This window comes from Microcaecilia unicolor, chromosome 6, assembly GCF_901765095.1.
Source record: "Microcaecilia unicolor chromosome 6, aMicUni1.1, whole genome shotgun sequence".
NCBI classification, from domain to species: Eukaryota; Metazoa; Chordata; class Amphibia; order Gymnophiona; family Siphonopidae; genus Microcaecilia; species Microcaecilia unicolor.
Window position 1 is genome coordinate 183533808 of NC_044036.1, and position 13770 is coordinate 183547577.

Sequence of the window (13770 nt, forward strand, 5' to 3'; positions counted from 1 at the left end):
AGGTAAGACACCTTACCCCAAAACTACCATGCCGGAAATAAACCCGGACTTACTCCAGAAACCCCACAAAAACTCAACCACTAATCAAGCCTCGACCCTTCACTCTTCTAGCACTACGGATATGCAGCTGCATTGATAATGTTTCACTGTTTGCAAGTTAAACAGCTCATTTTTATCCATATCCTTTATTTTTCTTTTCTATCTCTTCCCCCTTCCCCTTCTTTCAAAAAGAGTGCTCCCATTTAATTCTCTCCTAACACTCTCTCCCCATCTCCCTACTCCTTTCCTCTCAGAATCCTCTTCCTGTTTTCTGCCACTTTCCTTCCTCTCTGTCTCTTTTGAGATTTTCTCTCCCTCTTTGCCAACTAATAAAAGGCCCAGTGGCAAGCTGCAGTATCTCAGCTCAGACCCCATAGGCTGAAGCAGCAGATTCTCAGGGGGGGGGGCTACTTGAAAGACACAACTTCTTGAGACAGTCCCATGACATTGGTGGTGTCTCCTTTGCCTGGCCCCAGAAGGCCTCTGGGAGACTGAGCTGGGTCTGGGGCAAGGCCACCGCTGCCGGGCCCAGGACAGGGTCGCTACCCCCCCTCCTCAAGATTGTCGCCGCTGCTGCACCCCCCCCCCCGGATTGCCGCCGCCGCCGCAACTACAATATAAATACCTTTGGCTGATGGGGATCCTGAGGCCCCGCCAGCAGAAGAGGTCTTCCTCCAGCGCTGCTCTTCACTCTGCCCATTGCCTGCCCTTGCTTCTGCTTTTTCTCTCAGTGCATGCTTGGTTTCAAAACCGAGCATGAGCGGCCTAAGAGGAAAAGCAGCCACTTGGCAAGCAATGGGCAGAGAGAAGAACAGCGCTGGAGAAAGACCTGCAGTGTCTGCTCCTCTGGGTCCTCCCCAGCCTCCAAGGGGGGCCTGGCACCGGAGTTTTCTCTTTCCTGCTCCTGTCGGGATGCGATCACCCGGGTCCTGACAGGCGCAGAAGAGAGAGAGAGACCACAGCGCCGGGCCCCCTTTGGAGGCCCGAACCTGGGGAATTTTGCCCCCCTTCTCGGCAATCCTGGGCCCCAGCAATAAGCTCTAAATTTTAAAAGCTCAGATGACCTGGTATGTGGATTTGTTCTAGCCTTGACAGGAAGAAAGCTGTACTTCTTTCCAGCAACAAGGGAGCACTAGGGAGGAAGTGACATCATCCTAAGCAGAAGTGAGAGATATTCACTGCATATTCTGGAATACGCTACTAATCTATTTTCACACTGGGTTCATCCCGGGAGAAAAAATATGAGAGCCAGGACCAACACTGGACAAAGCACCTGGTGACTGGGCCAGAGGGGGATTACCTTCCAATGACGCTCCAGCTTGAGCACAAGTCTGTTCTTCCACTGCCCATTTACAACCTCCATACTCACTCCTTTTCAATTTTACCGAGAGCCTTAAGTTGGTATAATAAAACAAAATAGTTGTTCAGAAGAAGGTGGGAAAGAATATGTATGGAAGGAAGAGAGCTATAGAGCAATAGCTTCTAGGCCTTAAATGAAGAACATTGATTTAGGATTAAAAAACAACAGAAAAGGCATTTAGGTGGCAATTCTACACATGGGCACCTACTTTTAGGCGCTCCGATGTCTATCCCTATAACGGCGTCTGGACACCCAGGTTTTGTGATAGAATACTAGGGTAACCGTCATCGGCACTCCAACAGTTAGGTGGCTGCACTTACAGCAGCCATAGATATGCTGCAACTGAGGACGCCCAAATGCAACAAGGGCACGTAAATTGCAACATTCTGTTAAGTACATAACTGGGAGCCCCGCTTATGCCCCTCCCATGCTCTGCCCACCTCTACGCCCCTGGAAATTGCATACTATAGCACTTCTGTGTGTCCCTTAGAATAGCACCAAGGACACACACACACGCAACCCCAACTTTCTCTGCACTGAGGTGTGCAATGCACATGTCTACATGAGCACCTAGTTACAGAACTGCCCTTTCAGAGGGTAATTTTATAAAGGGTGCATCTATTTGGAGCCTATTCTGTAAAAAAAAGCAGGCACCTATTTTCTTTATAGAATACTAGCTTAAAAGATAAAAAAATGCACCAGTGTTTTAGGCACGATAACTTACACCACTGTAAATGCTCTCGCCTGGATTGTAAAACAGCACACAGATTACAGTATTTTAATATGTACCCTACTACCCCACCCATGTGAACCCCCACCTGCAACTGCAGACCATCGAATACAGTGGTGTACTTGCAGGACAGTGCAGGGGTGGGCAAGCACCGCCCTCGAAGGCCACAAACCATTTCCACAATGAATATGTGTGAAGAAACAGTGTGCTTTAAGCCTGTAAAATGTATTGGATATTTTCCTGCATTATGTTCTGAAGTGTATTTCTCCTGTTTAGCCAGCAGATGATGCATGTTTATGCTTAAAGCTGTTACAGAAGACTAACTTCTCTTTCTTTTATTTGGCACACAGATAAAAAGAAATGCCTGAAGTGATGTAACCACTTTTTATTTGAAACTTGACTGTTCTGGGCTCTGATTGGCTTGGAGTTTGAAATTACCCAGCAGTTGTTGCTGGCTGTTGCTACGGTCTTAGCCTGGAAGAAAGAGAGCCAAATCTCTTTGCTGAGGCTCGGTGAATTATATGTCCTGATCTTCCCATGTACTGTTTAGCCAGTATGCAAATGTTTAGTTTGTGTTATAATTGATCCATATTTCAGTTACCTGTTATTGCTCGCCTATTTGTACTATTTTGTTCCACTGTTCAATATTTTTAAAAGAATAAACATAATTGTTTGTTCGCCCTATTTGTCTGCACTGATAAAGAATCCTGGTGGTTTCTGTGTTAGGTCTGTGAATGCTTTCTGGGAACTGTGGAACCTCTGGGAGTGTGCCGCAGTAACTTAGAAATCATTGGGAATAACTGCAGAGCCGGAGACTCGCCCAGAGGTGGTTGTGACCCAGTCGGTGGGAGGAAGGTGCTAGTGTACAGCACAAGCGGCAGGTGCAGGCTGACCCGAGCTGTGCTAGGGATAGACCCTCTAAGTGGCCGTGGAGTAACCCCAGGCGGGTGGCTAGGTTTTTCGTGACACTATGCTTGTCTATTTGCGTACAATGGAAGCAGTAAGCAAATCTATCTTATGCATACTCATTGTGGAAATCCTGAAAACCCTCCAGGACTGTGGTTCCCCTGCCCTGGGATAGCATGTAGCCGGAAAATGGTCAGTTTTGTGGAAGTGTTCATATATGTGCCAGTGGCGTAGCTATGGGGGGGCCACAGGGGCCTGGGCCCCCCAAATTGGCTCTGGGGTCCCCGGTTTGGTTGGTGGAGCTACCCAACCCCCACAAGCTAAAGTGTTTGTCCTGCGCTGGTCTCACATTGCCTGGTGCCCTGTCCTGTTTTCTGTCGCTGTTGACACTCGTTTTAATGAAACTGAGCATGCTTGCGCATGCTCAGTTTCATTAAAATGAGCATGCACAGCGACTGAAAACAGAACAGGGTGCCAAGCAATGTGAGACCAGTGCAGGACAAACGCTTTAGCTTGCGAAGATTGGGGATCCCTGCCAGCCACGGTACCTTTGCAGTGGCGGCAGTGGGGGGGGGGGGGGGGAGGAAGGAAGTGGTGGCAGGAGGGTGGCGGTAGCGGCCAAGGGGGTGTGTGGAAGTGGCGGTGGGAGGGCGGGAGCAGGGAGGCGGGCCAAAATGTGCCCCCCCACCTTGGGCTCTGGCTCCCCCTTTACTCAAGGTCTGGCTATGCCCCTGATATGTGCATAAATAACTAAAGCACCTTCCTGCCCTATTAACCTAGGTGACCTGAGATAAAATTACCCCCTTACTCATAAACTGAGCTCCATAATCTCTAAGGGGTAAGCAGTGGAACCACAGAATGAAAGTGTAAAACACAAATACCTTTTCAAAGTGAACAGGGTCCATCATGTACGCTCTGAAAGGGGAGGCATCAGCTAGGATGGTTCTCAGCTCCTCCAGACGCTGCTGGTCTATATGGCAGAAAAATAGGATAAGAGAAGTTCAGCCTTATGGTTCCCATGCTCTTAGCTAAGAGGTAGCTGCACTCTAGAGTTTCTTCTGTGACACTTACAGTGACACAGGAACAAAACTCAGGAAAGCCTTACGCCTTGCTTTATATGAACTGCTGTATACGGAAGCGGACAGGGAGCCAGTGAAGTGATTTGAGGAGTGGGCTAGTATGGGTATAACAATTTTGGCGGAAAATAAGCCGTGCTGCAGAATTTTGGATAGACTGGAGAGGAGAGAGATGACTGAGCGGAAGACCAGTGAGAAGTAAATTGCAATAATCCAAGCGAGAGGTGACAAGGGTGTGGATAAGGGTTTTGGCAGTGTATTCAGAAAGGAAGGGAGCAGTTATTATGATGGCAAGATTGGAATGGATGAATGATATGTGATTTTAATGAAGCACAAACACGAGCACAATATACCCCAAGGGAAGTGAAATAATTATGTGAATATGTGTGTATATCGCATTGTGGGTTGGTTTATGTAAGATATGTGGGGGAAGTGAGATCAGGGTGTCATGAATTAACATATACCTCCTTTAGGTTCAAACAAATGTTGAATTGTATGTTTTATTATCCATGTATCAGATGGTAATATGGAATGCACCATAATTTATGGGCGGAGGTTTGAGCTCAAGTCTCACAGTATTTAATGTGAGTAGTTTATGACCTATACATATGTATTATAGATATACGCATACACCGGTGATTAAGATCTACTTGGGCTCAGCTGTATGTACATACACAAATATTAGGAGGTGGAACATCATATGTGCAATGATGGTTCCATTGTGACACCACCACATATTCCTCTTGGGGATATAATGGGTGTAAACGGTATGGTCTGAGCACATTTAAAACAATTTAAAACACTTTATAGTATTTTTTTAAAGTGCATATATAAAAAAAGATAAATTATTTTGAACCCAAGTTTATTATAGTGAGTAGATAAAGAAATGACAGGTTTTGGCGATCTGTTGAATATGTGCAGAGAAGGAGAGAGAGGAATCAAAGATGACACCAAGATTACGAGCCGAGGAGACAGGGAGGATGTGAGAGCCATTAACAGAGATAGAGAATGGGGAAGAGGGGAGGTGGGTTTAGGGGGAAAAATGAGAAGTTCTGTTTTAGTCATGTTTAGCTTCAGATGGCGTACAGACAAGCAGGATGAAATTTTGTCCTGGGTTACGGTTGAGATTTCAGGGGTGGAGATGTAGATCTGAGAATCGTCTGCATAAAGATGGTATTGAAAGCCGTGGGATGAAATCAGGGTACCAAGGGAAGAGGTATAGATGGAAAAGAGGAGGGGTCCAAGGCCAGAACCCTGAGGCACACCAACTGAAAGTGGGATGGAAGTTGAAGAGGAACCGCCAGAGTGAACACTGAAAGTGCGAAGTGAGAGGTAGGAGGAGAACCAGGAAAGAACAGGACCGTGGAATCCAATCGAGGACAGCATATCTAGGTGTATGGTGTGGTCAACAGTGTCGAAAGCAGCCTGGAGAATCAGAACAGTTTGAATGCTGAGGTTGGAGAAGAATCACTAGACACTGAGCAAGTACAGAAGTTACCAGGAAAAATGGGAGGGAAAGCAGAGCAAAAACAGGGGGGTTTGCAGATGGAGACAGAGACTGAAGAGGATGAGAAAGGACAGGAATGGAGTAGTGGTCTTTAAATATTTTTGGAGGGGTTCGGGAGTGGATGGGAAGTTGTGTGATTTTAACTATACATTGCTTTGATAGTTTTTGTTAACGTGTAAGCAGTATATCCAAATGTAAATTAAATAAAATTGACATTTTTAAAGTTGCAACTTGCCTTGAGCAAGGTATATCATTAAATAAAAGTCATCAGAGTATAAGACTGAGAATCGGGTTTGTGTGGGGAGAACGGAAACATGGGAGGTTGAAGAGTACTATAAAGATAAGGCAAAATTTTGGTTTTGTAAGGGTGAATATTTCATTTTGGTTTACTGTTTGATAAACGTAATTCCGTCTTTGTGCTGGTTATCTCCTAACCCTTATTCACTTTGTTCAGAACCCTTATTTTATCATCCTCACTTTAATATTCCCTTATCTCTTGTTTGTCCTGTTTGTCTGTCCTAATTAGATTGTAAGCTCTGTCGAGCAGGGACTCTCTCTTCATGTTCAAGTGTACAGCGCTGCGTACATGTAGTAGCGCTTTAGAAATGATAAATAGTAGTAGTGTCTCACCAATAACACAACACAACAACAACAAAAAATTTTGTGTGCTACTGGGCAAAAACCATTTGTCCTATACTAAATTCAGTGTGCGTATTCCAAATCCAAAGTCAGAATTGTTGTAACACGTCAGGAAATTTTGTTATGCATAAGTTTGCCCAAATGAATTAAGCACTTGGAAAGCATTGAATAATTTTTTACAGAACGAGTTTTACTCCAACAATTACCTGATCTACATCAAAGTTTTCGTAGTAAACAGTATATGAAAATGTAATGGAATAACAAAATTTTTAAAAAGTCTCGTTTTCCAGTTTAAAAGTCTTACTTCAGCAAGGCCCAGTACTGTTAAAAGTGCTTCAGGCATCTACTTTTGCATTTGTGACCTGTCATATTTTCCCATTGCAAAAACCAGCAGTAGTCCCCCATCATGTTGGGATTCCAGCGGCCTTGATATCTGTTCTCCATTGTAGAAATGTCTTTATGGAACTTCTCTCCATGTTTGTCATTTACGTGTCCCAAATTGGGTGGGAAAAAGTCAAGATGAGAATGTAAGAAATGCATTTTCAATGACATTCGGCAGCCAAGTTGTTCATATGCTTTAAGCATGTTGTCTACTAGTTCAGCATAGTTTTCAGCTCGTCTGTTCCCAAGGAAGTTCTGACTACTAGCACAAATGCATCCCAAGCATTAATATTATAAGTGAATAGGCTTTGCATGTATAACTTAAAACCTCGACGGCAATTTCGGAGTTCATATTTGGAATCGGCATGTTCAATTTAGTATAAATCACATGTTTTTCTCTCAGTAGCAAAATCATTGTTGCATTGTGAATAGAAAGATTTAAACATAAAAAAAACTGTCTTAGACTGCTGCCTGCTGTGACCAATGCACAACATGCTACGCATAAAGACTGAAGATATACTGTCAGCTTCGGTGGACACTGTACCGATGACATGAAGCGGAGTTGGAAGTGGAATAGGCCAGTGCTTCCGCTGTCTGCCCATTGTGCTCTGATCTCTCTACTAGTCTCCTCAGTACTGGCTGCTGGATTTCATTTGTTGGGGCTCAGATAAGACATCACAAGCTTCAGACCAGACACTTTAGCTTTCAGTGTTTTGGAACTCTCACAAGCTCAAATATGATTTCTTACCTACATCTTTTACAAACTCTTTCATTTCTTCATCAGTGACATGGATTTTCACTCCAGATTTTGGGCTGAAGGAAGAAACAGTGATGGTGTCCATAGTGCGCTGTATGGCATCTCGGTCTCTGGAGCCTGGCAGTCTATAGGTCTGAGCGTAGAGATTGGCAGCTGCCACAATATAATCCAAGTGCATTTTCTAAAGAGATAAGAGAAATGGGTTACCCCAGCAAAAATACTGAAAGAGATGCAGGAGAAGCAACTATTGGGGGGGTGGGGGGGGACTTTGAAACCCCTCTATGACTCCTGCTCTAGAAACAGAGGATGAGGTTATCACAGGGTAAATACAAAGACTCCCAAACTTTTGCTTTAGGAAGATCAAGAGACAAAAAGAAATGGGTTACTGCAGAGGAAATAGATTTTAAGGTGTCCTTTTACAAAAGCTTAGCACATACTAATGGAATTACTGCGTGCTAAGTACCACATGGCCCACAAGTATAAAATAGGACATGCAGCATTTAGTGCAAGTTAATTTCATTATTGTGCACTAAAGTAAACGGGCCCCTACGATCCCCAATAACTCATGGGAAAGAAAGTTATCAAAAAATATACTGAGACAGCTGCTAAAGCATCAATGAATCTGGAGAACTCACCTCCAGAGACTCCTTCCAAACACAAAGCTGTCTTGTCAGAGTAAGTCAGTAACCACATCTGCCCCAGCTGGACAGTGTAGGATAAGACGTGCAAATAAATGACAAGCACGCCTGTATTTAGCTTACTAAGTTCTGACTCCATCTAGATACACTAAAACTACGTAATACATGTAACAAATACAATAATGAAAGCTTTACTATTTTTAAGAAAGGAATGAAAATGGAAATAACCAGGGTTTAAGAGTTATGTACAAGTTCAAGAGAAACTTAGGATGAAGTTAGGAACAAAAGTTCTTTAAATGCTTTATAATGAACACTTATCAGAAAGTAGTAGTTCCCTGTGGCACAAAACCAGGCCACCTGTTTATTACCTGATAGCGATTACAGAGCCTGTCTTATACAACCTTGTACTGTGTAGCATAGGACGCTGTTAATCAAACTTTGCATTTACTAGTTATATGTGGCAGGGGCTTACACCCCTACAATCCCCCCTTTTTTCTTAATATAGATGACACTCCAGGGGCACCAGGCATCTTAAAACATTAGCTAAGTTTGTTGTACATGTGTTTATCCAACAACACAATAAAACTTGCAATGATGCAACATAGCAATGAATGAACAACAGTAAAAATATGTGAATACATGTCAATCAATACTGAATATGAAAACAGTAATAGTAACCATTCAGTAATGCAAACAAGATTAATGTAAACATATAACATGCCTAGGTGAATAGTAGCACAGCAAATCAACTGTAGGGCAGGTAGATACAATAAGGCTACTCCACTTCTTCAACGCCTTCACTGGTTACCAGTTGAATACAGGATTAAGTTTAAAATTCTTACTTTACCACACAGAGCTCTTCATACAACTATTCCTTCATACTTAGCTTCTCTAACTGCACCATATACCCCAGGTTGTACTCTTCGATCTTTAGTAGACAATGAGGGGCATTTTTGAAAGGGATGTCCAAGTTGCGATTTGGACATCCTTGCATAACATCCAAATCTAGGGGCGGGAAACCCATATTTAAAAAAAAAAGATGGACGTCCATCTTTTGTTTCGAAAATACTGTCAGAGACATCCAAATCCTTAAATTTGGACGTCCCTAGATTTGGACATCCCTAGACATGGACATTTCTGACTTGTCTGACTTTCGGCGATTTTCGAAACCAAAGACGTCCATGTCAACAAACGGCCAAATACAAGCCATTTGGTCATGGGAGAAGCTAGCATCTGTAGTGCACTGGTCCCCCTGACATGCCAGGATACCAACTGGGCACCCTAGGGGGCACTGCAGTGGACTTCATAAATTGCTCCCAGGTACATAGCTCCCTTACCTTGTGTGCTGAGCCCCCAAAACCCACAACTGTACACTACTACCATAACCATTATGGGTGAAGGGGAGCACCTAGACATAGGCGCCCGGTATAAGAGGCTTGGACAGGCTAAGCCTCCCCTGCTGTGCTCTGAGAGGTTTAAATTGTTGATTTACCTCCATCCTCACAGCAGGAGCTGCAGTGAAAGCCCTCTAGCCTTGTGTAACCAATTGTAGAAATTGGTTTATGGTTTGTTTACCTTACTGCTGGGAGAGCAGGGGGAGGGGGGGGGGGTTGGCTGGGTTGCCAGGGAGATATTTAACGAGGACGACTTCCTGACCTGCACTGAGAACAGATAGCAGCAGAATCGGACAACCAGACAACAAAGGTAGAAAAGATCATTTTATTTTCATTATAGTGTTTGGAATATGTCCACTTTGAGAATCAGGTGCTCAACATTAAAAGTTTATATTTATTTATTTATGGCATTTTATCCCACATTAAACATGAATTAGGGTGTTTTGTGGCTCTACATGAGAATTGTTTCATATTGTTGACGGTCTGCATTTTCCGTATGGGTGGTATATTGGTGTATTAGGTTCTGCCCAGTGTAATATTTATGGTACAGTAAGGTTCTGAGTGTGTTTTTGCACAAAGTTGTGCATAGTGTTTTGCAGTTGAGTGATTGTGCTTAGAATATGCTTTGAGCAACCACTTTATTCTTTGACATATGATACATATCTAATATCTAAATTTAATAAAAGGTATTAATTGTGACTTTTATTTATTTATTTTTTTCTGTGTTATCAGACAATTATGGATTTAAGCTCCACCCCTGGCCCCACCCCAACCCCGCCCCCTTTAGCCTCCCCAAACAGTTGGGCCACCGACCGCCTATGCACCTAGATGTGGGTACAGTGGATTTCTGGTGGGTTTTGGAGGGCTCGCTGTTTCCTCCACAAACATAACAGGTGGGGGGGGGGGGATTGGGCTGGGTCCACCTGTCTGAAGTGCACTGCACCCACTAAAATTGCTCCAGGGTCCTACATGCGCTGTCATGGACCTCAGTATGACATCTGAGGCTGGCACGACATATTTTGAAAGATGTTTTTGAGGGTGGGAGGGGGTTAGTGACCACTGGGGGAGTAACAGGAGGTCATCCCCGATTCCCCCCGGTGGTCATCTGGTCATTTCAGGCAACGTTTTGTGCCTTATTCGTAATAACAACATGTCCGGGTGAATACGTCCAAGTGTTCATCAGGGACATCCTTGTTGTTTTTGATTATGGGTCAAAGACGTCCAAATGTTGGGCACGCCCAAGTCCCGCCTTCGCTACGCCTCTGACAAGCCCCCTTGAAATTTGGCCATCCTTGAGACGGACTGCAGTTGGAGACGTCCAAAATCGGGTTTTAATTATACCGATTTGGACATCTCTGGGAGAAGGACGTCCATCTTCCGTTTTATGTCAAAAGATGGACGTCCTCCTCTTTCAAAAATGAGCCCAAATAGGTGAGTTTTGTCATCTCCATCAAGAGCGAGGTGGGAATCTACATGCATTCTATTTTCTGTCTCCTGCATTATGGAATTCACTTCCTCGGCACATCCGGTTGGAAAGCTCTTTTAGTCTGTTTCACAAGGCTTTGAAAACATATTTATTTCAGTTAGCTTTTTGGACTCTAACTTTTCTAGGCAATTTCAGTAAGGTCTGCAGCGTAAAATAATAGAGCCAGCCCTCATTTGGATGAATGCTATGTAAGAATGGCTGCTGCATTATGTCCCGTCTTGTATTCCCCTCCTGCAGCAGAATATTTTAGTCTTTTTACCCTACAAGGTTATGAATGCTATGTAAGTAAGTGTATGATTTTGTTTTATGTAGGTCCTGTGCTTACTTTTTGTAATTTGTATCTCCTGTCTTATGTGCTGGTCTTTTGTCCTTTTCTTTATTTTAATGGCATGCGTTTATGTTACTTGATAAATGAACAATAAACAGCAATAAGTAATGTAACTGCAAAGTAAAATTAACTTTCATAAATGTAGTAATATAGTGTGAAATGCAAAAGTGCATGTCCATGGAAGTAGAATGTCTCTTCTGCAAGTCCAGTATTTGCAGGATCGATGATGGATGAAAAGTCATCTTTGTAAGCACAATTCATGTGGTAACTTGTAGAAAGCAATGAAGCAAGTAATGTTGGATGTGGTGCACAACATCCAGCATAGACAGTTTTTATTACATAGATTACATGGTGGCTGTGGATTGTATACGGATCAAACAAAGAGTGGAAGATACCATGAAGTAAGTGCCAGGAAGGCCAACGGCTCAGTTTATTCTTCCAATAAAATGTAAAATGCTCAGAAAAACAGTTTATTCTCCAGGGGGGTCTTTTACTAAGTGGCGGCAAGCCCAACACGGGCTTACCGCTTGCTAAATCGGAAGTAATACCAGGCCACCGCAGCAGCCCTTCGGTAGTTCCCACCATTTCCAGTGCTACAAAAATTTGTTTATTTTTGTAGCACCGATGTTTACCTGGTGGTAATTGGGCAGTGCCGCACACTGCCTGGTTACCACTGAGTTAGTGCGGGAGCCCTTACCGCCACTTCAATGGGAAGCAGTAAGTGCTCCCCCCTCCCCCCGAAATGGCTGTGCAGGGCCATTTCTTTAAAAAACTCAAACAAACAACCTTTTACCCACTGCGGTAAAAGGGGGGCCTCAGCATGCATCAAAAACATGGCCCCCTTTTACCACAGCTTAGTAAAAGGACCCCCAGATGCAATATACAGGTTGTGCTGACAAATGAGACCCAATACGGTGGATGTTTTGGTGCAAAGGCCTTCATCATGGGTCCTCACAAACGGATATAATAAAATACAAAATTATACATAATGATACTGAAACAATATGTACTATACCTAATTAAACAAATAGGATGTGATAATAAAAATCTATAAAGCTAAATGTAAAGCTAATAAATATATAGACAGCAGAGATGAGAATTGAGTCAAACATAATAAATATTCTACATAAAAGAGACAGAAGTGCGGAATCCTTGTGGATATGTGTGAAGGGAAAGTATACTGGTAGGGCTGTACTACCATCCACCAGGACAGAACAAACAGATGAATAAATGTTTACAGTAATTAGGAAAGCTGGCAATTTGGGCAGCATTATAATAATGGGTGATTTCAATTACCCCAGTATTGACTGGATAAATGTTACAACAGGGAGAGGTAGGGAGTTAAAATTCTTAGATGTAATAAATTATTGCATCCTTGAACAACTGGTCCAAGACCTGACAAAAGGGGGAGCTATTTTAGATCTACTCCTTAGCAGAATGCAGGGCATGGTACAAGAGGTAATGGTGTTGGATCGTCGTAACATGATTAAATGTGAGCCGATAACTGGAGTGAAGTCACTAACAAAATCTACTTATTTATTTATTTATTGCATTTGTATCCCACATTTTCCCACCTCTTTGCAGGCTCAATGTGGCTTACAATACATCATGAATAATGGAAATGTGTTAGAAAATATACATTTAGTATTACAGTAGGATCTTGGGCAGCATTTCATTTTTGAAAGGGTAACTATGACAAAATGAGGAAAAAGGTTAAAAAGAAGCTAAAAAGGGTCAAGGTTAGGTCTTTAAATCCAGCGTGGACATTATTTAAAAATACCATTGTAGAAGCCCAGACTAGATGTATTCCACATTTTATTTAGATTTGGTTCACACCTTTCTGCTCTGATTACAACAGAAAGAGGGGGTGGTTAGGCTGCACATCAGACCACAATCTCCTCTGCTGTTCTAGGCCCAATTGCTATGTTAACATGTTAACAAAGGTGGAAAGAAGAGCAAACAGCCAGCATGGTTAAGTATGACGTGAAAGAGGATATTAGAGCCAAAGGAGCATCCTTCAAAGAATGGAAAAAGGATCCAAAAGAAGAAAATAAGAAGCAACATAAGCACTATCAAGCTATATGCAAAGCATTGATAAGAAGGCTAAAAGAGAATATGAAGAAAATGTTGCCGCGGAGAACTCACAGAAGCACCTTTTTCAGGTACATCAGAAGCAGAAAGCCTGCAAGGGAATCCATGGGAGCATTAGATCATGAAGGAGCACTCAGGGAGGACAAAGCTATAGTGGAGAGGTTGAATTAATTCTTTGCTTCAGTCTTTACAGAAGATGTAAGAGATCTACCTGTACGGAAATGGTTTTCAAGGGCAACGATGTTCAGGAACTGTAAATGTCAGTGAATCTGGAAGGCGTAAATCACCTGGGCTGGATGCTATACACACCAGGGTATTAAAAGATGAAATTGCTGATCTGCTGCTAGTGATCTGTAACCTGTTGTTAAAATCGTCCATTGTAAGTGAAGATTGGAGGGTGACCAATGTGGCGCCGATTTTTTTAAAAGGGTTCCAGGG

The 13770-nt window shown here is 43.0% G+C and overlaps 1 protein-coding gene across 1 annotated transcript in view; it reads right to left on the reverse strand.

Annotated features, from left to right (window-relative positions):
- The window catches only part of UBA7 (ubiquitin like modifier activating enzyme 7), a 411248-nt gene that overhangs the window by 152682 nt on the left and 244796 nt on the right, over positions 1-13770 (reverse strand). Inside the window, 2 exon segments of the mRNA XM_030206492.1 lie at positions 3917-4005; positions 7387-7576. Coding sequence (XP_030062352.1) covers positions 3917-4005; positions 7387-7576 — 279 coding nt within the window.